This window comes from Ambystoma mexicanum, chromosome 8, assembly GCF_040938575.1.
Source record: "Ambystoma mexicanum isolate Mex_15411 chromosome 8, UKY_AmexF1_1, whole genome shotgun sequence".
NCBI lineage: Eukaryota > Metazoa > Chordata > Amphibia > Caudata > Ambystomatidae > Ambystoma > Ambystoma mexicanum.
The window spans coordinates 424399269-424424298 of NC_090929.1; the positions used below are offsets into that span (position 1 = coordinate 424399269).

The 25030-nt window shown below is 46.1% G+C and overlaps 1 protein-coding gene across 2 annotated transcripts in view; it reads left to right on the top strand.

The window, feature by feature from the left end:
* Window positions 1-25030, top strand: part of EXOSC10 (exosome component 10) — a 1010963-nt gene that overhangs the window by 859366 nt on the left and 126567 nt on the right. For both annotated transcript variants that reach the window (XM_069609938.1, XM_069609939.1), the window contains one exon: window positions 17134-17207. In XM_069609938.1, coding sequence (XP_069466039.1) covers window positions 17134-17207 — 74 coding nt within the window. The remainder of the gene's footprint in view (window positions 1-17133; window positions 17208-25030) is intronic.

The following is a 25030-nucleotide window of genomic DNA, read 5'->3' on the forward strand; positions in this document are numbered from 1 at the left end:
GAGCGCGAAATTTCGGCAGATTTCCCCCCAGCTATTAGCTGGGGGGAAATCAGCCGAAGCCGTGATTTGGCGGACCCTTAAATGTGAAGGTAATAGCGCTACTGCCGCATTTAAGGGTTACTGGCAAACTCGTGATGAGGCCCGCAGTCTGGTAGGAAGAAGTTCAAAAAGGATATCTTGGCCTCTAACCCTGGTCTTCCTATGGCCAACACCTACTCCAATGCTTCCTCCAGACAGACCCTCACCAACCTCCTCTTTGTCGTTCCTACTCCAGATCTATGGACTCCTCATATGATCTCTGTGCTCTGTCCCATCTCCTCCTCTCCCATTAATGGTGGCACTCGCTGGGAAGTTCATGGGAAGTCATCATTAATGTCTACCTAAATGGCATTGTCATGGTCCAAGGCTCTCAGGCCAGTCTCCTCCTCTTTGATAGGCGCTTTCCTCGCCTCATCAATTTCCTCATCTCCTGCTGTCCCCTCCTCTCTCTCTCCTTCTCTGTACGTGCTAGGGCTCTTTCTCCTCGGCAGAACATACCTCTGATCTGTACCCCTCCCCGCAAGATCTTTAAGGCTAGCAACCTTCTCCATATTGCCACTCTCAACTCTCGCTCTGCTGTCAACTGTCAAACACTCCTCTGACATCTGCCACCTCCTTGAAGAACTAGACCTTGATGCCCTTGGTTGTCTTGGTCTTAAAGAGACATGGTTCATGGCCAGCTCTGTCACAAGCTTTGTACTCTATTCCCTGATGGAGACAAGATCCTCTCCGCACCCAGATCCTCCCGGTCCGGTGGGGGTTGGGGGGGGGGGGTTCAGCCCTGATCTTTCCTGAGTGGATTCCTGCCTCTATCATTCCCACTCGGACCTACTCCTCTTTTGAATGCCTTGTCTGTAGGCTTTCTCTCGCCTACCCATTCTCTTACTGTGGCTACCATCTACCGGCCTCCTGGTCAAATCACCTCATTTCTCTGAGTGGGCAGACCTCTCCTCCTCCCTCCTGGCCTCTACCACTCAACTCCTCCTCCTCGGTGACCTCAATATCCATTTACTCTCCTTGTTCCTCCTCTGTACTCTTCCGTGACCTCTGCGACTCCCTCTGCCTGTCTACCCTCATCTCTAGCCGGACTCGCTCTGAAGGGCACTCCCTCGATATCTTGATCTCCTCTGACCACCCACTCTCCATCCCTCTGACCACTCCTCTCTCCTAGAGCGATCACTCCCTCCTGTCATCTCTCCCTCTCTTCCCCCCAAGCCAAGCCTACCCCAACACTGCCACCTACCTTCTCGGACATCCGGCCCATGAAGCGTGTCTCAGTTGAGGCTTTTGCTGCCACTCCCCACCCCCACCCCCACCCCTCCCTCCACCTCTGGCTGTCTCACCTCCTGACAAGCCCTGTCTCTGCTCTACTCTTCAATTTCTGATACTCTTGATGCTCTTGCCCCTGTCACGAGGATCTGTTTGAAGTCCAACGCCAAGTGCAATTCCTGGTATGACTCTGACCTAGCTACACTTAAACGTAAGTGTAGGGCAGCTGAGAGGAAATGGAGGGTTTCCTGTTCATCCTCTGACAAACCTGCCTGTCGCCTGCTACAAAGGCAATACCGACTCTGTCCTCACCAAGAAGAGAGTCCACATTCAAGCTCGTGTCTCTGGCATCTAACAACTCAGCCAAACACTTTCAAATCTTCAAGGAGCTGGCCAACCCAGCTGCAGTCTCTACCCCGCCTGTTGGCTCCCAGGCTCTTTGCAATGCCCTTGCCTCTCACTTCATTAAAAAAAAACAGGACATCCTGTCCACCCTCTCCATATGTGCTTGCTGATCCTCCTTTAGCTACCCCCCACCATCCTTCTCGTCCTTTCTTCTTTTCCCCCTGACGAGGTCGCTAGACAAGTCCGATCTATGAAAGCCTCGTCGAAACAGGTTCATCCCTGTTCCTCTAAAACGATCAACGACCCCTTGACACCCTCACTCCCGCCCTTGCTGATTTTTGCAAACACTCCTTTGCCTCAGGATCCTTCCCTTCCCCTCCCCTCTGAAGCACTCCCTTGTGCATCCTCTTCTCAAGAAACCCACAGCTAATCCTTCTTGTCCAGCTAACTGTCGCCCAATTTCCATTACTCCCTTTCTGGGCCAACTCCTTGAAAAGTTGGCCATCTCTTAGCTTAACCTTCGTTCCAATTCTGTTGGTTGTCTCCATGACCACCAATCTGGCTTCAGAGCTGCCAGAAGCACGGAAACTGCTCTCCTGAACATCCGTGAAGATCTGCTCTCCAACCTTGACTCTTAACATTCCTTCTGTCCTCATCCTCCTCGATCTCTCTTCTGCCTCTGACACGGACAACCATACCATCCTGCTCAACCATATCCGTGAAAACCTGGGTATCACTGATCAGGCTCTGGCCTGGCTGACCTCTTTCCTCTCTGATCGACCCTCCCAGGTCCAACTTGGGTCCTTCCTATCATCTATCTTCCTCTCTACCTGTGGTGTTTCCCAGGGGTCGAACCTCTCATCCTGGCTTTCAACCAATACCTGGCAACTCTTGCCCACTGCATTGCCATTTTCTGCTCAAATTTTCAGGCTGCCCTCGGCCGCCTCCTCTCCCTCTCTCATCTCTGATTGCCTAACTGCCATTCAAGATTGGTGTGCCGCCAATGATCTTTGTCTGAATGCCAGCAAGACGGAGATCCTCATCGGCACAACTTCACCATCCTTTCCCCTAACTCTCTGGCCGGCTTCCCTTGGCCCTCCTCCTACCCCCACCTGCGAGGCTAAGAACCTCAGGGGCATCTTTGACTCCATCCTTTCCTTCCCCGCCCACATCTGAGGTCTCTAAAAAGTCAAATTTCCTACTGCACCTCTTCAGAGGTACTCTGCCTTTCCTCTCCTTCCCCCTGAAGCTCATGGTCCCAAGCTCTGTTTCTCTCTAGGTTGGACTATTGGAACAGCCTCTTTCTAAATCTCCCTGCCTCTACTCTCCGCCCTCTGCAACTAATACAGAACAGGACTGTGAGGCTTGTCTTTGGCCTCAAGCCCTGGGATCATATCTCTCCAGCTCTGAAATCTCTCCATTGGCTCCCAGTGGATGCAAGGATTAAATTCAAAACCCTCTGCATTGTCCACAAGGCTTTCTGGGGCATGGATGCAAAATACCTTCAGCCATCCCTCCGCAAATACCTCCCCTCTGGAGCTCTTTGCTCCTCTACTTCTAACTCCCTCAGGGTCAGTCATTTTTCAAAGAAACACGCTGGGGGTAGATCTGTCTTCGGCTGGGGCCTACATCTGGAACAACCTCCCTGCCACTCTAAAACTTGAGAACCATCTCCTGTTCCAGAAGCACCTCAAGACCTTCCTCTTTTCTTCTGCCTTCGCTCCCCCTCTGCCCTGCTGATCTGTTCTTTCTTGGCACTGTGCACCTGGCCACCCTCTGTCCTCCGGGCCAAGTGACCTGCCACCCTCCCGCACTGCCTCTGGGCCAACCCTTGCATAGGGTTTATATCTGTACCCATACAGCCCCCACCCTTTTTTCTTCCTGCACTTATAAGACCTAGCCTGTCTACTGCATTAAACCTAGCACTTGCAAATTGCTGGGTGCACTACAGCTGTTTGTTGCCTGTATTAGTTATTTATTATTTATCATTTATCTGTTTCTCCTCTGCTTTGCACTTTCCACTTCTCCTTCCTTCCATGCACTTGCGTGCGTTCTCAATGTCCTTGGGCCTAGTAAGATCGCTGTTTTGTTTTCCCCTGTTCCCCTCCCTTGCCTTGTCACGCTCTGAAACACTTGTGTACGAGCGCGATAGAAATAAAATATCAATATAAAAGTTATCAAAAATCCCAAGTGCAAAAGACCGGTGATACAAAAGTATCCCCATTGCATTGCGTTGTAAGATGCTGTGTGCAATGTTTAAAAGTCAAAAGGGAAACCTTGTTTCTCAGTACTTCACTTCCCTGTAAAAAGTCAGGACACGTTCAAAAACAAAAACCAAAGCAAAAGGTTTGCGGGTGCGGGGTCAATAGAATTGTGGAGGTTAAGTTTCCAAAAGAGAAATCTTTCATCCCTCATGGCAGAACAGAAACTACCGTGGGGACCTCTGTGTGAGTGATCTTGGGTACACCACACGTCACGATAGGGATGGTGGTGGACATGCCCAGTTCGATCCTAAAAAAAAAAAGAAAAATATGCAATACTCCATGATTGCCACTAGATGTCGGAATATATACACGGCATTTGAATCTAAGCAGATGCAAGCACCAAAAATATGATTACAGTGAATAATGTATGTCATTGTTAGGGAGAATTCTCTGTTTAGGCTGAATTTCCTAACCTAGTGAGTCCCCCAGCAGCTTTGCTGGATTTTTGGGGTTTATTTTTTTCTCCTGCCAAGAGTGAGACTCTTTTACCCTCACTCTTGGGCATGATTTAAGTGTGTTTCTTTGAATCTAGATGTATTCAATGGGCTATGGGGTCTTTTACTCCATAGGGCTTCATGTGTTTTTGTGATGTGTTTTTGTGATGTGTGTTACACAGCACCCTCAGTGCAGTGACACAGGGGTGTCGTAGTGACCCCTCAGTATAGACTCCATACCCTGGGACTGACTACTGTCTCCCAGGGCATGTAAAGTCACCATTGACTTTACTAGTCTTAAATTCTGAACAGAACCAGTACAAATCATCATATTGTGGACATACTGGCTGGGGCAATTCAATTGCCCCGGGGTCTGTTAGACGAGGGGGCACATCTCCGTCCCCCCTGATCGAGTTTTGGCTGGTGGCAGTGGATACTACTTTTTTATATTCAACCGCGAATATTTTCCTATGGGATTTTCCCATTGTTTTAGGCTACTACCTTTATTTAATTATATACGGTAGCCTCAAACATACCGCCGGTTTAATTAATTAATATTAATTCTCCGGTTGGTATTTTTTGCCAAAACTTGATTCTAATATGGCGTTTGTGTTCTCTTCTGTGACTCCAACCCAAGTCGAGCCCTTTGTTCCACTTTTTGACGGGCTTCTCCACAGAAGCCCTCCAAAGTGGTGCCACTCTGTCTGGGGTACTTAGGAGAGGTGGAGGGGGATTTAGGCACCCTGGACTGAGTTGCCTAGGCAACTCAAGTCGCACTCCGTCCTGATTGGCCCAAGTGGTGAGCTGGCCGGCTCACCACTTAGCATGTTTGAGTGACAGCTAGGCTGAGTGAATGGGGGTTTTCTGCATAAAAGCAGGGCTTTGGGAACTGGAACTTCGGAAGTCGCCACAGGACCTAAGAATCCGACGAGGGAGAAGCTGAGCCAACCTGCCATGACACCGCCACCGGTGGAGCCCTGCTGGACCGTCTCACCACTTTTCCCAACGACAGAGGAGATCTCCCGCCGGAGAGTCTTCTTCGTTTGACTGGTGGGGATAACCAGTTTCACCGTCTTTTCGCCTTCCTGACATACCTCGTGGCCGCCTTGCCTGTGCCAAGCACCCCGGCAACCGGGATACCACGTTTTACCACGACCGCGAAACAAAGGTACCACCTTTAACCGGAAAACTCCACGGCTGGTTTCTTCCCTGGTAGTGCAACGACCTTCATCTTTCCTCCAAGTCGAGATCTTCTCTTCCCCTGGACAACGACGCAACTTGCACCCACTACCAGGAACAACTACCACCGCTGGAGGATCCTTCCCACTTAAGGTACCGTGTCCCGCCTGGCTTCCCTTGCTACCGACTGTACGGGGTAGATTTAGTCCCCGGCTTTCGAACCTGGGTTAGCCTGGGACACCCTGGCTAAACTTTCTTAAGCCTCTCTACTCTTTTTGAACCCTCTGCAAGGCTTTCTAAGCCTAGTGTAACTGTGTGATCTTGGACGCATTTGTGCTCTGCTCTCTCTAAGAGGGGGCCCAGCCTTTGGACTTTGGCTCACCAGTGACTTTTGCTCTTCTGCCTTGCTAATAATGTTCCTGAACCTTAGAGTGGTGTACCTTTGCATATTCTGTCTTTTTCCCTCCCTTTCTCACAAACTTATTGGAGTGCCATCTAGTTAAGCGCTCACCTCTGTATGAAAATAAGTGGTGTTTACTGTGACTTATCTGATAAGGGGTGCATATATTACAATAGTAACTGTGTTTAGAATATTTTACAACAAGAGTGCTGGAGTGTTTCAAACCGTGTTTTTAAATAAATAATTATATACTTTGATACCAAAGCTCTGGTCAGTGTTTACTTGTATTATTGTGTCGGGGTGCCTATTGTGTATACTTTGCATACTGTCTAACTCTTCTTGAGGGAAGTCTGACTGCTCAGCCACAGCTACCAGGTAAATCCTGGTGGTACAGACTGCTACCAAGTGAGTTTACTGCCAACACCTGTAGTCTTAAATCTTTTGCAGTGTTCCCTAGGGGAACTGCACAGGTTTCTGCCTAACAGTCATCTAATACCACCAGCTTGTCTTTAGGCACATATAAAAGTAATCAAAAATCCCAAGTGCAAAAGACTGGCAATACAAAAGTATCCCCATTGCATTGCATTGTAAGATGCTGTGTGCAATGTTTAAAAGTCAAAAGGGAAACATTGTTTCCCAGTACTTCACTTCCCTGTAAAAAGTCAGGACGGGTTCAAAAACAAAAGCAAAAGGTTGTGGAGGGGGACAGGGAGAGGGGGTCAATAGAATTATGGAGGTTAAGTTGCCAAAAGAGAGATTTCCTAACCAATGGCAACTGGACAACAATGGCGTAAAGTGGCCCTTGAGGTAAAACGAAGAAAGTCATCCGACATCCTCTTTGTGGTGAAGGGGTGCAACTTCAGGGAAATGCTTGTTCCATATGCTGAGGTTCTGCAGCGGCCCAATGCTCAACTCAGGATGGCAATCGTTGCAGCGAAGTATCCCAGGGGGATGTCTGGCTATCCCACAGAATGGTTCCAGGGCTGTTCTGAGCACTTCCAGTGGATGGATCTTAGAGAAGAGGTCTGGACTGGTTGGTCCGACTGGCCTACGTGGCTGAAGCATCGATTAAGGACTCGAGGTCTGCAGAGATGGGGCTTTGCCAAGCAAGTGAAAAAAGGGCTGCTGACAATCTTTTAGCAACAAGTTTTGTTTCTTGACTGGGCTTCTCTCCTTCGTTGAGGATATTGAATCCAACAATGATCTGTGAAATGGCTGCAGGAGGAGTCCTCTTATCCAGAATCTGGGATGGAGCTGCCCCCAGCCCACCAATCGCAATGATGGGAACCATACAATCTTGGCAGGGACTGTCCACTGCATCTGCCCAGCAACCGACAACACTCTGGTATGAATGCGGACTGGGTCCAGACAGATCAAGCCCCTGCATCTGGCCACACACGCAGACTGCCACTTTGCCAGTGAAAGCTGGAGCTTTCCCCCGGAAAGAGCTTACCATATATGGAAAATCCACCCACTGCAGGGCAGGAACAAGGTCACACTAGAGGATGGCTAGGCGTAAATCTTGTGACTGATCCATTTTAGAGCATTGGCATTAAGCAATAAAATGTGAAAGTGCACGAAACTAGAAAAAAGAAAACTCCATAAAAGTGTATGCTGCGACCAACCCATCCTGAACACAAGGCAGATTTTGCAGGTGGTGATGTGTGCAGGAAAAATAAACCAAGAACTTTACTAAGGAGAATATAGTTCTCCTGCGCAGATTGCCATAAGGACTGCCCAAAGCTCTCAAACCAGATGAGATTAGCAAGTTAAGTGAAGCAAAAAAGGCTTTTTACCTCAAACATTCAGGAAAGTTTCAAAACAATAGCAACAGGAAAGGGTATCTTATTGATGTTGGAGGTAAAGCAGCAAAAAGAATCTTAACATCTGCTCACAACCTTATACTTGCAGGTGTTTCAAAAGCACCCCTACGTTCTCCTGCACATTTCTTTCACTCCTACCCGCAAGCTTGCACTTACTTTGTAGTTTCTGCCAGCCAATAACCCCTTCCTTCCCACCCATCCATCCGATTTGGGCTGTTAGGACAGTTTTTCTGAAGTCCAACTAAGAGCTTAGTGAAGCCATCCAGCTGAGACCGTACAAGACTCCACTTAGTATACGACTGTACCACCTCAGTATATGGTAGCGTAGACCGAGCAGCCAGACTGATTTTAGGAGGGAGAGAGGGCTGTAGAATCAGCAAGGACACTGTAGTACACACATGGTCCAAAGAAATGCTGAAACACTATGTATTGTAAAAATAAATGGTTAATTTAAATACCAGTAGGCCCAGATAAATCTCATGGGGGCGGGGGTGGATGTACCATCACAGATATTAACACATTATAAAAACACAACAATATGTTTTAAGGTACACAGACCTCATTTAGAAAACGAACAGTATTTCTAGGTAAGTCAGACACATTTAGTATAGGCCACACCTATTCATGGAGAGTAAAACCATAAGTTACTTTCAGATTAATTTACAGTAATTCAAGGGTAGTAGACCCTGTCAGTTATGCAGTGACAATCAGTTAAGGAATCACATAATCAACCAACCCTGTTCCCAGCATACTTTTCTGAATAGTGGAACACTCATTCAAGGAACAGTATAGACTTATAACGACATTTATGATAGCACACAGTTATACTAGGTGAGTAGGACTTTTGTGTGTAATATACAATTACAGTTGCTTTTCAGATCAGTGGAACACAGTCTAAGATAAGCAAGAACTCTTTACACTAATTTAGGATGCACCAAGCAGGCCAAGGTGACTTTTCAAGAATGCCACACAGCAAACCTAATGTTGCAATATACTATTACTGTTGCTTTTCACATCATTGGAACACAGACTGAGATGGGCAATAACTCTTTAACTTATTTTTTTATTTGTTTAGTTTAGCATGAACTTTTTAACAATTTCCGTTTTAGATTAATCAAGGGCCTGATACAAACTACTAAAGTTCTTCCAAGTCTTCATTAACAGCGAGTTTTGGTGTGGACAGTTACTTTTCCTGTTTCTTCTCCAGTTTGGCAAACATTGCTTCCAAAACTTTTATCAGGGCAAACACAATTTTAGAGAGTTGCCCTCCATACAAAGTCCCCCACCAAAGTTCTGCCTCCAGCCCAATCGTTTTAAACATTTTGTTACACAGATGAATCGATCTTCGGTCTTTTAGACTGGCGCAAAACAATTTCTGATGTTTTAGCGATTCGCTTGGAGCTCCACAAAGACGAAATCTTTTCATATAATTGTCTCGTATCTCATTAGCATAGTGTTTGGTGTGAAGAACATTCAACCTGAATCTAAAAAAGAGCTCCCGCTGCTTGCTGTTCGGGAACTTTTTCAGGTATCCCGGTAAGACGTTTAATTGGCCGTATTTAATTTTTGAAAGCGTATGAATGGTGGAGCTTGCTCTTTTTTTTCTTCTGTTGCCCGCCAATCATCCGCCCAAAGTATCTTTTTGACACACACCCGGGTTCTTACATAAGGTGGCAATTGAAGTCTCCAAATCCTGTAGTATTACTAGGCACAGCTTTTTACACTGGGCCAGGGCCCAGTCCGTCGTATCAGGATCTTTGGTCTTATCTCCAGTTTGGGTTGGCTGTTTGGCATGATGGTTTTTCTGAACAGCTGCAGAGCTTTCCATGTAACTCTCACATTGTGACGGCAGGCCTAGCCCATGTCTTATAACTGCGACAGGTGTGGCCTTTGGGAGATGAAGAATGTGTTTCCAGCAGTAGCCTTCCAGATAGTCCCACCACTCCTGAGACCAAGGCAAGTCTCTGCCCCATAGGTGAGAACCGTCGCACCTTTTGGGCTGTAGAATATCGCGACTGGTTGAAGAGAGTATCTGCCGTATCTTTTATTGATAGTTATTCCCTGCGATGTCAAATATTTGACTTTCCTCTTCAAGCAATCGCTCCATGCTTTTTCTCCATTTGCTGAGCTCAGGATTAGCCCAAGTTATTTAATCTCTTATGAGGCGACCAAACATTTCCCATTCAGGTTACAGCTTTCTTTCTTCCCCTTGTTTCTCCTCACAGCTCCAAATACCATTACTTACGACTTTGATGCATTCATCTTCAGACCGTTTGCTTTAATGTATTCCTGCAAGATGTCCAATTTCCTCTGCAGGCCAATCTGGGTCTGGTCCACTAGCACCAAATCGTCGGCGTAGAGTAGCCATCCCAGCGTGTTTCCATTTATCTTTTCTGGGAAGGAAGTTTTGTTTGCCAGGTTGGTCTTTAGATCCTCAACAAAACAATTGAATAGTATTGGGGCTAGGGGGCATCCTTGTTTCAGCCCTTTCTCGGTGTTCATTTTTTGTCTGGTTTCCTTGGGAGTCCAGCTTGACCTGCATGATGGTTCCAGCATATAGGTCTTTGATTGCTGCTAACAGTTTTTGGGCAACCTTTAGCTCTTAATTTTTGCCACAATAAGTCCTGATGAACGTTATCAAAAGCTTGCTCAAGATCTGTACAAGCAAGGTATATTTTTCCATTGTTCTTTTTTGCTTTGAGTTTTAGCACGTTGATCAGTAATAGATGTAGGCTACAGTGGTACACCCTTAACAAATCCTGCTTGTCTGCTGTCAAAATTCCTAGTAATCATTATCCAATTCATTTGAGGTGCGCAGTCTCCCTTTTTAAATATGGGGATCACTATTGCGTTTTTCCAGGATTGGGATTTTCCCGTTTTTGGTGATCCTGTGGAATAATACTTGACAGAAGTCAGCCCTTTGTTCCGGAACTTCTTTTAATAGGGCATTAGACAGTCCATCGGGACCAGGGGTTCGGGACCTACTCGCTTTTTTTTTATTAGCAACAGGTTATCATCCCTGTTAATTTCGATGTTCCATTTCTTGACTTCTATGTCCTCCTCAGTACTTTTTAATTTCTCTGTGTCGAACAGCGTCTCAAAATGATCCAACCACGCCCCCTAAGATATGGGGTTTAGTTAGTGTGGACAGATTGATCTTCCTTCTTCATTTAGGAGCTGCCATAGCGTCTTGATGTTATTGTTTTTAAGAGCCCCTATCATTACATCTGTGTCCCTTTGGAGAGCCTTTGCTTTATGATGGATGGTCCAGTTTTTGTATTTTTGCATCCTCTTTTGCAAAAGATGTTTTATATGTAAGGCCATCGATATCCTGATTTTCTGCAGATCTTTCTCAAGGAATTCTTTTTTTGTACCACAACCTCTTCATCATAGACGTGGCATGGTTTGAGCAATGGTTTCATGTCTCTGCGTTTTACTTCTCTGAAGGATACCAGAGCCTTCTCCTATTCCCCAACTTCCGGATCATGTTATTGCCAAGTCACTAAGTCCTTTGTCAGGGCAGGGCTATCACTAGGCAATAATCAGTCAATTTCTTCCTCCTTCAAGCTCAAACTTCACCTGCCACTTTGCTAAGTTTACGGGAACCCTTCTAGTACATCTCATTATTATTGGGTCGTGATCGCTGTACTTTGCCGGAAGGACTGTTGGCAAGCTTATGTTTTGGAGAAGGTTTTCAGAGATGAAAAAGTAGTCTAAAGTGGCTTTTTTAGGTCCATTTGACCATGTTGCTGCTGGAATATCTCCCGTTGTATTTCCATTTAGCATATAGAACCCTCTTAGTTCCATTTCTTCTGACCATTCACGCCCTTTACGTCTTTTTTTGGGCCGTCGGAACAATGCCCCTCTGCTAATCTTTTCTGGAGGCAGTCTGCTTTCAGGTCGCCGCAGATTATCACCCCCAAATGATCTTCTAGTTTGCATATAGTTCATCAATCCAATCCGTGTCAAGCTCCACAAACGTTTCACCCTCCTTCACGTCTGGGCTCCAGTATAGAATGAATAAAAGCAACAGATCTTGATCCTTTTTATCCAATTCTCCTAGGCCTATAAGTATAATCTGGATATGGGCATTCAGATTTATCATCCGTTTTACTTCCGTATTGAGGCCTATTTTTAGCATTACCATGAGGCCTGCCAGTTTAGCCCTTTTTTGCCTGATTCAGGAGGACTAAATATTCATTGCGAGCTGGAGAATCTGTCAGCCAAGCTTCCTGAATACAGATTATATCGAACTTGACTAACACTGGGTCCATGTCATTAAGTTTGTTTAAGTATTCCCGCATTTGAAAGGGCAAAAAGACTCTCAAAGCATGTATGCTATCAGCACCAGCCGTGTCCTTGCAATAGCTGAACACTCAGAAAACACTCCAATTAACTTATCTTAGGATGGCACACAACTAACTCAAGGTAAGTAAAACCTATATACTTTTAAAAGGAGCTAGCAGCAACCTAAAGGTATGTATATACCTAAAACTGATTAAAACAGACCAGGGAAAGCAAAGCCCAATATTACACTTTATGAATGACTGTTATTCTAGGTTGGTTAAACCTAATGCAGACTTATTATAAACAGGCTATACAGCAAGGCCTAGTTGGGGAACTTATACCCTTATTCTTTGAAAGAAATAGTTGGCGAAGCTAACAGCATTACTTTTGGGAAAGAGGCCCAACCAATTCACAGTTGAGTAATTTACCCTTATATATACTTTTCAGAATGGCACAACACACATTCAAGCTAAGTAAGAACTTTTGTAACTGTCCATTCTGAGTTGGTTACCAACTAATTCTTTCACAAGTAAGTGACTTTCTAAACACTTGTTATACTTTTTCAAGACAGAATTCTTTACTTCTCTAGTCCTTCTCTATTCTATGGCATGAGTTCACTCAGGGCAGAAGAGGGGCCCTAGTAGTCTAGGTGCTTGCTGTAGGTAGGGTAAAATAGGATCTGTTGCAGCCAAAAGTCAGTTCCTGTGGAAGACTTTTCAAACAAGTAAGTTCATCATAAAGTTACTTAGGGTTCAGGGACTTCAAAGAAGACACCTTCAGAGGATTCCTGCAGTGGGTGTGTCAACTGGAACAGGAGACTCTCAATCACAAGAAACACCCCAAAGCTACTCAGGAACCACAAAGGCTTAAGGTAAGTAAATACCCCAGCCAACACAGTACCTCAGCACAGTTGCAGCAGGAAGTCTTTAGGATCTGCAGCCAAAAACCTGGTTGTTGAATTCCTTGTCATGAAGACAGGACACTGGAAGGGCTTTTGCAGCAGGGATCATGGGGAAGGCTCTAGGCAAGAGGGTCTTCACATGGTTTACTCGGCACAGAAGAGGTTCCAGTGGGGGAGGCTTCAGGATTTACAAGCAAAAACCTGGTTGCTGAATTCCTGGTCATGAAGACAGGACACTGGAAGGGCTTCTGCAACAGGGAAGGCTCCTGGCAAGAGTTTCTTCACGGCTGGATGCGGCTCTGGTGTCGGAGCCTTTTTTAGGAGTCTGAAGAAGACAGAATATCGCTGATTGGATTTGCATCGCTAATCCGTCCAGCACTCTGGTGAGGGGACTTCAAGTACTGAAATCACATCTCTGGGAGGTCCAGCAGGATGCCACCAAAGTTTCAGCTTTGCACCGCACAAAGGCTTGAGGTCCCAGGGCATTGCAGCCCCGCAAAGTCTCAGTGCGATGTGGGATGGCTCAAAATGCTGGTGGTCTTGAGTCTAGTGGGTCTCACCAGGCTCTGTCATTGTTTTCGGAGTCCCCAGGTTGCATGGAAGGAAGGGTAACAGCAGGCTCCAGTTACACAGCAGGCTCTCCGGTTGCTGGAAATTGTTTCAGCCGAGTTTTCTTCATATTCCACTTTGGCTTCAGGTCCATTGGTTGACTTGTCAGCAGCTTTCTTTCTGGTTCAGAGTATTTATCAGGAACATGCAGCAGCACCACCATTGCATTCTCTCCCTGAATTTTGAAGCAAGGGGTGGTCTGGCTGTCCATTCCGGACAGCCAGCCCCCCACTGGGAGTTGTTTCCTTTCAGGCAAGGTGGAAGACAAAGGGCTGCAGAGTTTTGGACTCCTCCCTCGCTTCCTGCCTTTCCAGACACTATAGAGCATGGGCGGGGAATTGAAAGAATTCCCGCCAAAGACAAAACAGCCACTGATTGGTCCCCGCTTGAATGGCAGGGGAAGACCTCAGACAGCAAGCACACAAGAAATGGTGAAAAAAGGAGCCCACCATTTTAGAAAAATGGTGGCTCTTCTGTGCATTACAGAGGCTGAATTAAAAGTCATAATGGAAGTCCTAATGGTTAAACCACTTCCACCAGCCATTCATGTAAAATAGTAAGAAGGGGGATACATTATATCCCCCCAGCCCTCCACATAAGGTTGGGTGTGCTGGCTCACTGTATAAAATGTAAAGGCGGATGAAATTCCCTCTTTACTACTTGGGAACTGTAGTTCACCCAAGTACATGAAAGAGAAATTAACAGGGAAGCCCATAGGGGCAACCCAGCCTAAACCCAAAAGTTGTAGGAAACTAGAACTTCAACCATACACTATGGAGAGACATAAAAAGGTCACCCATAAAAAGAGTAAAAGACTAGGTTAGGGGGTGGGGGGAGATTCCCCTTCTCCTAGGGCCAAGGTAAAATAGTTACCTAGTCAAAGCGAAATGTTTTGAGGTTGACGCAGGTCAGGAATATTTATCATTGAAATGAAAATCTTACCCAACGGGCTGCATCCAATGCTCCCTTCCTCAGACCTCTCCATGACCTGGCACTTTCCTTCCCACACCAACTTGTTTCTGCAGTTAACTGACTACCTCGTATTCGAAGTCCACCCCTTTTTACTCAATCCGAATGCACCCTGTTAGGGAGAATTCTCAGAAATGTACCAATTCCCTTCTACCTTAGAGACCCCCAAGTTTTTTGCTGGACTTTAAGACTTTTAATTTCTAACCTGGTGAGAGGGAGCCCTTTTTCTCACTCTCATGTATTTTTAATGTGATTTGGACCCTGGGTTTCTTTTGATTTTGGAGTCTGACAAACTCCATAGGAGGCATCTTTACATTGTGACGCACAGCACCTTCAGTGCAGTGACACGGGGAAGTCTTTGATTTCCCAAAGGTTTAAATTCCTTCCCTTGTGAAAATGTTTCCAAGAGCAGTGAAGGGAAATTGACTTTACTTAAATTTTGTAACTTTCTAGACCCAGCACACACTTACAATAGGGTGTTGATGGGGTTACTTAGTATGCCCTTTGTCTGGTTTCTCGTGTAACATTTTTGTTACCCTTTCTACAATTAATGGCTGGTTTACATTTTACTACCATTGTGTGTTTTTAGCGCGAGCTGTGTTCACAGCCACAGTAAGGCACCCATGGGTGCCCATTTTGTCAACTTGGCCTGGTCTTCTTTTTTCACCATTTCTTGTTGGAAAGGTCCTTCTTGAGATTCACTCTGCGCACCAAACCAGGTTTGGTCCCTTTGTTCGTTTTGTCTGACGGGATTCATAAGTGAAGCCCGCCTCTGGCTCCAGTATGTCTGGCAGAGGCAGGAATTTAGGGAGGTGCCTGAAACTCCCTGTGCTTAATCCACTTGCTCACAGGAATGCCACCAAAGGTGATTGGCCAGCTGGCTGTCCAGCAAGGACAGCCACCCTGCTGTGTGATTGACTGCTAGGCTGGAATGAATGGGAGAAACCTGGATAAAAGGCAAAGCTTTTTGGCTTGGAAGTCAGTCGACCACTGGACGAAGGAATCCGAAGAAGAACTTGGAAGAGACGCCTGCTGCAACGTCTGGAGCGTTGGTTTGCCCGGTGAAGCCCTGCTGCTGTGCTGATGCTCCGAATTCGCCTCGACTAGAGAAGCCCTGCAAGGACGACTTCTCCCTCTGAGTTGGTGGGACCAATCCTCTCCAAAGTAAGTCCGTCTGGACATCCTCTCGGAGCTGGCTGCACTTCTGCTGCTGCTGGAACCAAGTGCCAGGGAGAGGAACACCAGATTGTGTGCGTTGCTTTTAAGTCGGACCCGAGCGCCAGGAAGATCCTCCGGACTTCCCTGAAGCAGAACTGACCTCAACAGAGTGCTGGACCCCAGATGCAAGGGAAGTCCAGAGTGGTATCCAAGACCGCAGTGTTGCTATTTGCAGTCAGACGCGAGGAGCTGAAACACTGAAGAACTGCTGAATTGAAGTTTGCCCATTGCTGCCGCTGACCTTCCCATCGCAGAGCCAGAGTCCCCAGACGTCCTCTTTCTTGTCCCCATGACTGAGGCTCAGGAACAACAGGATCTGCAGAGCTGTACAGGAACAGAAGACAGCTGGAACAATTTCTTCTAACCAGACGTACTGTTAAGTCTAAGAGAACTTACCTCTTGTTGTGTAGCCTTACTTGCTCTCAGTTGAGACTTGTCTTGGTTACCTTGCAGAGTTGCTATAGCTTTGCCCCTCACAAGCTTCCCAGGTTGTGGCCCTTCGTGTGTTCTATTTTCTACAAACATTTCTGAAAACATTGTGCAAGACCTTTTACCTACCTGCACAGAAAATCCTTGGCTCACCTAGACATTGTGTAATTAACATTGGCTGTCCTGGCTCCCTGAGAGACTCTTCTTACCTTTGACTCTGTGCTTTATCTTTTCCCCAGAAAAGGGTTACTTATTTGCCATTCGAAGGTTTTAAAAGTACTTACCTGTTTGTGAATTATTTGTTAACCTTTGTTTTATTCCACTCTCCTATCTTTTAAACCAAACTCAGTATTGCTCTAAATTTACCAGCGATACATCAATGTATAGTGTCCTAGCTATTTAAGTCACCTGAGGGTGTAGGAAGTCTGTGTGCCATCCCCATTGGGTATCATCTGATTTAGAGAAAATGCTACATATATTGCTCCCTTCTGAAGAAGGCTTATTCAACTGACAAATTAATAATTGTTTTATCAAGAAACCTGGAGTGTAAGTGTTTATTTGATTAACTGTATTGTGAAACTCTGTGTAACCACCCTACTGCTCACATTGACTCCTCTTGAGATGGGCCTGGCTGCTCAGCCACATTACCAACCTGTATAGTTCAGACTTATACCAAAGGTTGGGTCCCTATTGCCAGGAGGTCAGGGTTATTGTAGTGCACCCAAAGGGTACTGCATACAATCTTTCCTAGCACACCCTATCCGTCTTATTCCACCAATCTGCTTCGTACATCTAAGTTACACTTTTGAAGCCCACCTTTTTTAAGGACATCCTATTACATTCGCTTTGCTGTCGGACACATTATGCAAGGATTTAAAAATATCTTCACCACACTCTTTCCTGGCCACTGTATTCTCCTTCCCAACTAGTGATCAACACCTTATAACTATTATGCATTGTGTTTCAGATGCACGGAAGAAAACTGAGGCAAAATACCAAACCGCAGCAGAGGCCATCATTCCTGTCCGTCAACAAGCAGCGGTATGTACGTTTCTGGCTAGGGGTGTGAAACCATCTATCGAGAGGGCATAGTACAGTTTCCACCTAAACTCTACGCGTTGCAATGGCAGAGCAGTAAGGCTTCGCCCAAGTGAGGGGGAGAAGGCTGCTAGATATGTACAGTTCGCCCCAATAGTGTACACAAAAGATGACACTGCAAAGATATGCTGAAAAATATATGTACTTTTTATTGTAGAGTTGCCCATAAATCACACATTTCAAATACGTGGTTGCATACATGGGGTCTGGAGAAATACTGTCACTTTTCATCCATTGACTTTTGTGGGTCCAGAAACAGATTGTGCGATGTAGATTACTGTTTATTGATCCCCTATTCTCCCCACCCCATAGCATTATAATATACGGAATTTACTACCATATACAAGTCATGGAGGATACCCTTCAACCTTTTGCTTTTTCCCTTTATTTTTCTTGATCCCTGACTTCTTGTTGGTGGCTGTTAGGGAGAATTTTCAGTTTCTGTGCTAATTCCCTTGGACTCCTCTAAATGTTTAAATACATTGTCTTGTGTGAACGACAGTTCCCAAGAATAGTAGGACAACTTTTGTCTTACCTTTTTCCTTTGTTGGTCCAGCACACACCACCCTATGTGGAGTGCTGCAGGTTACATAGTAACTCCGTATCCCACTTCTCATGAAACCTTTTGTTACACAAACCAACTTGAATCACTGGTGGCAGTAGTTTCTTTTTGCTACCTTTGTGCTATGTATCTGCAGGGTGATTTCTCAGCTGCGGTGCAGCATCCCATGGGTGCCCATTTTACCAAAATGACCCCGGTCTTTTTTTTCTTTTTTTTTTCTTCACCATTCCTCGTTTTAGTTACTTCTGGGCTTTTACTCTGTTTAGATCAGGTTTGAGCCCATTGTGTGTTTTGCCTTTGGCGGGCTTCAGGCCTGAAGCCCGCCCAGGCTCCTGTGTGTCTGGGAAGACAGGAAGTGAGGGAGGAGCCCGAAACATCACTGGCCTTTGTAGGCATTCCTGGCCGAAACCAGTTCGAAATGGGCTGTCCTAGAGAACGAACCCCGCCCCCTGTGTGATTGACAGCTTAGTGCTATGAATGAATTGGATTTCGCATATAAAAGGGTTTTGGGAATAGAGGCAGTCGACCACTGGCACCTCAAATCCAAAGAGGACGCCACAGAGAGATGCCAGCAGCACCTTCTAGGACCGCGAAAGCACCGTTGAAGCCTTGTAGCCCTGTTTTCCCAGCGACAGGGAAGCTCCGCCAAGGGCGCCTTCCTCCATTAAGCTGGTGGGACCAACTAGCCTCAAGACATGCTCTGTTCTGGGCCAACCCCTGAGTCGCTTTGACTTTCCTGGGCTGCAATTTCCCAATACCCATGGTACCTGGACCACCACCAGGTGCAATGTCTTCCCGTGAGCGAATCTGGCCAAAACTTCATGGACCTCTTTAAGGGACCTCCAGAAGCAGGAATTATTTGTCCAGAGTCCAGGACGGACGGACCAAGGAAACTCCAACCGGAATTGCTCGTTGTTATTTGGCGCTGAGCAGGAACAGGGCCAAGGGAGGCCGGCCAGAGTAACCGGAAAGGAAGGTGCAGGTGTGCTGATGAGGAGGATCTGTCTTACTAGCATTAAGGCATAGATCATTGGTGGCACACCACTCCTGGATTGCAGACAGAAAATCTGAGAGGAGAGAGGGAGAAGAGGCGGCAGAGAGGAGCCTGAAAATGAGCGGAGTGTCATCTGCATAGCACTGAAAGTTGGAGCAGAGATCAGTGGAATCAATTGCTGAAGAGCCCCTTTCGAGTGTGCTGCTGCAGAAGCCCGTCAGACGTCCTTCCTTTCGTCACCTTGACCACTGTGCAGGAACAGCGGACTGCATCGCTGCATCAAGAAGGAAGTCAGCTGGAACATCTGCTTCAATTCTAAAGTACTGTGGGTCTTTGGGTTTAACCACCTTTAGCCAAATCTAGTGTTTCCTAGCTTGGGGAGTACTACTTTCTATCTTTTTGAATTACTGCAATTCACTTGTGCAGGCCTAAAAGCTTGTGCACCTCAGGTAAGCTCTCTTGAACGCCTGGATTTTTCTTCAATTAACTACTGACTGTTCAGCTAACCTTTTCTAAGAAGATTGCATCAGAACTAGAACTGTCCTATTGACTTTGGCTGTCCTGGCTCTCTAAAGGCATCCCTTCCGAACCCTACTGGCTTTGTCGACTTTGAGATCTCCTGTAATAGAAATAGAGAAGACACATCTGTAAATGGGAAAGGGTACAAGCACATTGTATTAATTTAATTGTGTGATATTGACAGACACTAGTTATTGATCAAATTAGAGAGATTTTTGTGTATAAATGTATGAATGTGTATGACTGATGGGAAAAAGAGTGAGCATTTTTAGATATGGAAATTTATTTTACTACTGAATTATATGTGATGAAATAAAATCATTTTTGTGAATTAAGAAAAAGGAATCAAGAGTACATTGTCATCTTCTATCTACTGGTCCAGTCTTTTTTGGTATAACTGTATGCTCACCTGGAGGGCTGTAGATTTTATGAAAGTGCTTCTTCCCTTACAGGTTTGAATTGCTTTACACTTATTTCTGGGATAAAAGACTGCCTACATCCCCCTGGGAGAAAAGACTATTGTTACAGTGCTACAATGTTCTATTCTACTGTAACACTTTTTCCCCTCCACTCAATATTTTATTGTAAACCATAAGTGCTACTACTGACCTTAACTGATGTCGCTCTGTGTGCGGAAAATGCTTTAGTACAAAAAGAATTGACTTACCTGCATTATTGCTACTTAAATAACTTAATTCTGAAATTCTGCCTGATATTACTGTTAGTTGCTGCATAACAGTGTGCTTTTGTGTGCCTTGTGTATATAAATCATTTTAATAAAACTTTTAAAAAGTGTATATTTACTTTTCTCTACTGATTTCATTGTACAGCTCTACAGCTCACAGTACCCCTTCTATGATAAGCCTGGCTGCTCAGCCACTCTGAGTTATGTAGTACAGGCCTATGTTAAGAGTTGGGTCACTGGAGACAGCTAGGTGGCGCAGGCAAGATAGCTGCCTGATGTAACCTTCTCTTGCCGTTTGGGACATAATGGCGGCAGGTTGCAGCAAAATCCACGGAAAGTTTAATCTTGGGCCACCGGGGCGTTGGTGAAGCCCCGGGCACCATTGTGTCGGAAAAAACAGGAGCATCGGGGGAGGAGGGGGCAGCAAGCATAACTTGAAGAGGCGAGGACAGCGGTGTCTGCAACCCCAGAGCGACTTGGCAGTGTAGCGTCCTGTGGGGGGGGTGTCACCGCTGGGGAGAGCCGGCGGCCACGCTCCGTCGGTGCCAGCTGCTGGGCGCTGTCCAGTCACGCGGCCCTCAGCAGCTACACAGCACATGAAGAAGGGAAAAATGGGAAAGGAGCGGCACAGTGGGGCACCCGGCCCGGTGGCAGGGGAAATCGTATATGTAACAATGAAGGTAATTGGCGCCTGTTAGACAGTATCCTGTGCAGTTCCCTTGGGGAACACTGCAAAAAGATTAAGACTACAGGAGTAAGCAGTAAACCCAATTGGTAGCAGTCTGTACCACCGAGATTTACCTGGTAGTTGTGGCTGAGCAGTCAGACCTCTCTCAAGAAGAGTAGGACAGTATATAGAGTATACACGATAGGGCTAAAAACACAGTAGAGCAAACAAACACTGACCAGAGCTTTGTATAAAAAGGATATAATTTATTTAAAACACACTTTAGGCAATATACTAGCACTCTAAATCAAAAGCAAGTTAAAACACAGTCAGGTAAAGTATACACACCTCCCTTGATAACTATCAGACAAGTCAGAGTTAAAACATCACGATTTGTTAAACAGATGTGAGCGCATAACCTGATGGCACTTCATAGTTCAGTTAAAGGGAGAGTAAAAGGCAGAGCATAGAATTAAAACACGTCCCAACACTTTTAGGAGTTCTCAGCAAGGGAAGTAAGGCAGTAAATACTGTAGAGCCAAAGTTCATAGGCCAGGCCCACTTTAAAGGGAGCAAAGCGAAATGTGCCCAGGATCACACGGTCTAAAATGCACTAAAAGTCTTTGCAGAATGTTCAAAAGAGGTTGGGGTGATTCTAGAAGGTCTGGGGCCAACCCAGTTGGCAAGCCAAGGATTTAAGGGTCACCTTGGGCAAACCGAACAAAGGGAGGCCAGGCAGGGGACACAGTTCCTTAAACAGAGGAAGCTCCAGCGGTGGCAGTTGTTCCTGGCAGTGGTTGCAGTTCGTTGTTTCGACCAGGGGAAGAGAGGATCTCGTCGAGGAGGAAACGTGGAGTCGCTGCACTGCACAGGGATGAAACCAGCCGCAGAGTTCGTTGATAAAAGGTGCGTTCCTTTTATTCACGGTCAAAGTGGTGAAGCTTGGCTTTCCGGCCGCCGGTGTGCTTGGCACGTGCGATTAGACCAAGAGATGTCTTTGGAAGGCGAAAAGGGCGAACTGGTTGGTCCCACCAGCTCAGAGGAAGAAGACTCGTCCAGCTGAAGATCTTCTCTAGTCGTCGGGAAAGTAGTGAGGTAGTTGCAGCAGGGCTTCACTGGTGGTGTCGTCGTTGCAGATGGCTCAGCTTCTTCCCTCTTTGGATTCTTAGGTCCTGTGGCGACTTCTGAAGTTCCAGTCCCAAAGGCCCTGCTTTTATGCAGAAAAACACCCATTCATCAGCCTAGCTGTCAATCACACATGCTAAGTGGTGAGCCGGGCGGCTCACCACTGGGCCAATCGGAGTAGAGTGCGACTTGGGTTGCCGAGGCAATGCAGTCCAGGGTGCCAATTCCCCCCTCCACCCTTCCTGTGGAACCCAGACAGAGTGGCACCATTTGGAGGGCTTCTGTGGAGAAGCCCGCCAAAAAGTGGAACAAAGGGCTCGACCTTGGTCAGAGTTACAGAGACAGACACAAACGCCATTTTAGAAAAGAGTTTTGGCAAAAAGACCCAACCGTTGATTTAATATTAAATAAATAAACCGCTGGTATCTTTAACATTGCACCAAAAAGTGGTGCGTTTAAAATCAATGGGAAAATCCCATAGAGAATATTCCGTTGGAATATTTTGCGTGGTAACCACTGCCACCAGCCAGAAACTCGACATGGGGGGGACTGGACAGTGCTTCTTGAAAACAGACCAGGGGCAATATAATTAACCCTTTTCCAGTACTTCCACAATATGATGGTTTGTACTGGTTCTGTTCACAATTTTGGACTAGTACAATCAATGGTGACTTTACATGCCCTGGGAGACAGACTCCATACCCTGGGACTGACTACTATGTTTGGGGGTCTCTGACACCCCTGTGTTACTGCACTGAGGGTGCTGTGTAACACACACATAAAAAAAATAGATGATACCCTATGGAGTAAAACGAAAACCCCATAGCCCATGAGCACCCAAAAAGTCAAAGGCATACCTCAAATCATGCCTAAGAGTGGGAGGAAAAGAGTCTCACTCTTAGCAGGAGAAAGAAACACACCCCAAAAATCCAGCAAAGCTGCTGGGGGACTCACTAGGTTTGGGAAATTAGCCTTATAAGAGAATTCTCCCTAACAGCACCCCCCTCCCCTAATGCTACCTTAAAACCAAGGTGCGATGACCAGAGCCCGGGTGAAATTAACTTGTAAAAGAGCATAAACATGTGGCGCAGCCACATAAGCAGTGAAACTCAAAGTAAGAAGCATGGTGTACCCGTGTAAAGCGAAATACTATGTACTAAACCAGTGAAGTCAGGGCAAGTGGTCCTCCTGTAACGAATCGCACCAACCCCGCCACTCTAGGGAGCCCAGGAGTTTGAGAAGGCAGGGATCTGTAAAGTGACGCTACACGCGAAGAGAACTAGCTACAGGGGGATCCCGGAGAAAAGCTGCACAATGCACATATGACAAAGAAAAACTAAGACTGTCCCAAGAGATCCGGACAGATCAGTAAGTTAGCCATCAAGCGACAACCACAGTGCCTTCACCCCTATAGAAAGCACAGAGAAAAGTGATCAGGAACACAGCTATGAACAAAAAGGCTACCCGATACATAACTGCATCCCGAAGCAGCAAACCAATCATAAAAGGACGATTTACAGTAAAGTCAGCCCCTCTTCAGACTTGCACCGCAATAGGGGAGAAAGGAGCCTAAAGTAAACACAGAGCTGGATCCAGCACAGAGCTGGATCCCAGGACAAACACTGTGTAGCAATTGTTCCGACACTACCCCACTGCAATGGGGGAACCTCCACAGGCGGTTAACGCTGCAATACCAGGTGAAGGCAACGAGACCTCAACAGGAGCAGATATTCGACTGTTGCTTGAGGATATCAGATCGATGAATACCAGTGTTGCAGTGTCGATATCAGCAGTCAAGGCAAGGGTGACAAAGCTGGAAGACAGTAGAAGCGGTCGAAAACAATCAGCAGCAGTTGCCGAAATGAAGACCGGAGTCTGCTTTCAGGACCTGGAGCAACAAAAGGCAGACTTAGCCGCAAAAGTGGACGACCTAAGAAAATAGAGAGCGCCACACGAACATTGGAATACTTGGACTGAAAATGTTCAGAGAGCGACTGCGCAATCATTAAAAAAACAGTCAAAGCTCACGTAGAGGCCCGCTTTGAAGTGCCTCCAACACCAGCTATAGAGTTTTACAGTGTACGTAGAGAAGGTCCTCTACAGGCAGAAAGCTGACCTCAGTAAAGCAAGAAGCCGGGATAGAATCGATTTTGAGGAATCATGTATAAGTATCTACCAAGACCTGTTCTTAATCACCCTACAAAAAAGGAGAGCTTGTGCACTGTTAACATGGCTCTGGGATCAGGGCACAAGATACCAATGAGGATCTCCTTTTTGTTGAACTTCTAAAACAGAGGAGAAGACTACGGAGCAGTAGACTACAGAATCACAAGTAGCGAGGAAGCAGCAGGGCTACTGCAGAGTTTGCAAGGAGAAACAGAAGCGCCAATTTAAGTGAAAATATGAGCGGCTCTGAACTAGGAAAAGCAGGAGCATTAATGAAGTATCAAAGATTTAATACTCCATGATCTAGCCGGGCACAGGAAAAATAACTTTGTAAATTTGTGGAGGCAACGTATACACAAGGGCTTTCTTTCTGTTTCCTTTGAAACATGGTCTAGCGTCGGAAGAAGAGTGCAGGAAGCAGACATTTGGGAAGGCTCTGCCGAAACCACATGTGCTATGAGCTAAAAGGACTTGCTGCACCAGTCACAAAAGGATCCTAGTAACTCAGCACCCAGAGGGTCAAGGAACCACCAAACCGCGGCCCAAGTTATTTATTTATTTTTTTTTTTAAGTCATCTCTGTTTCTGGTTTACAAGGATGTTCTTGTTTACTTTTTTTAGGATTCTAGGGGTGGGAAAGGCGGTGGGCAGGTGGGGGAATGGTACTAGCAAATTGGAAAAATGGTTTACTTTCTGTAAAGCGTGTTCTGTGCAAGCAATAAGTTTTAAAACGGGTAGTGGCTACTACTTGGGGAACATATTGGGCAAAGGGTTTCCTAGGTTTGTATCAGTGAAGAGCATATCCTCAATCATAGATGTCAGTTAGCACTCTGAATAAATGTAAAAGGTCTTAACTCCCCCAGAAAGGCTCCCATTTTAATAAGAGAGTCCAAGCAAGCAAAGTTGGACGTCTTATTTGTACAGGAAACTAAATTTAAGAAGGGGGAAGAATTGCTGCCTAAAGCAAACTAGGAGGGAGTGCTCTGGGCCTCTAACTTAGTTAAGAAGGGTGGAGTAGGCATTTGGTTTAAGGCCTCCGTGGGACTCTC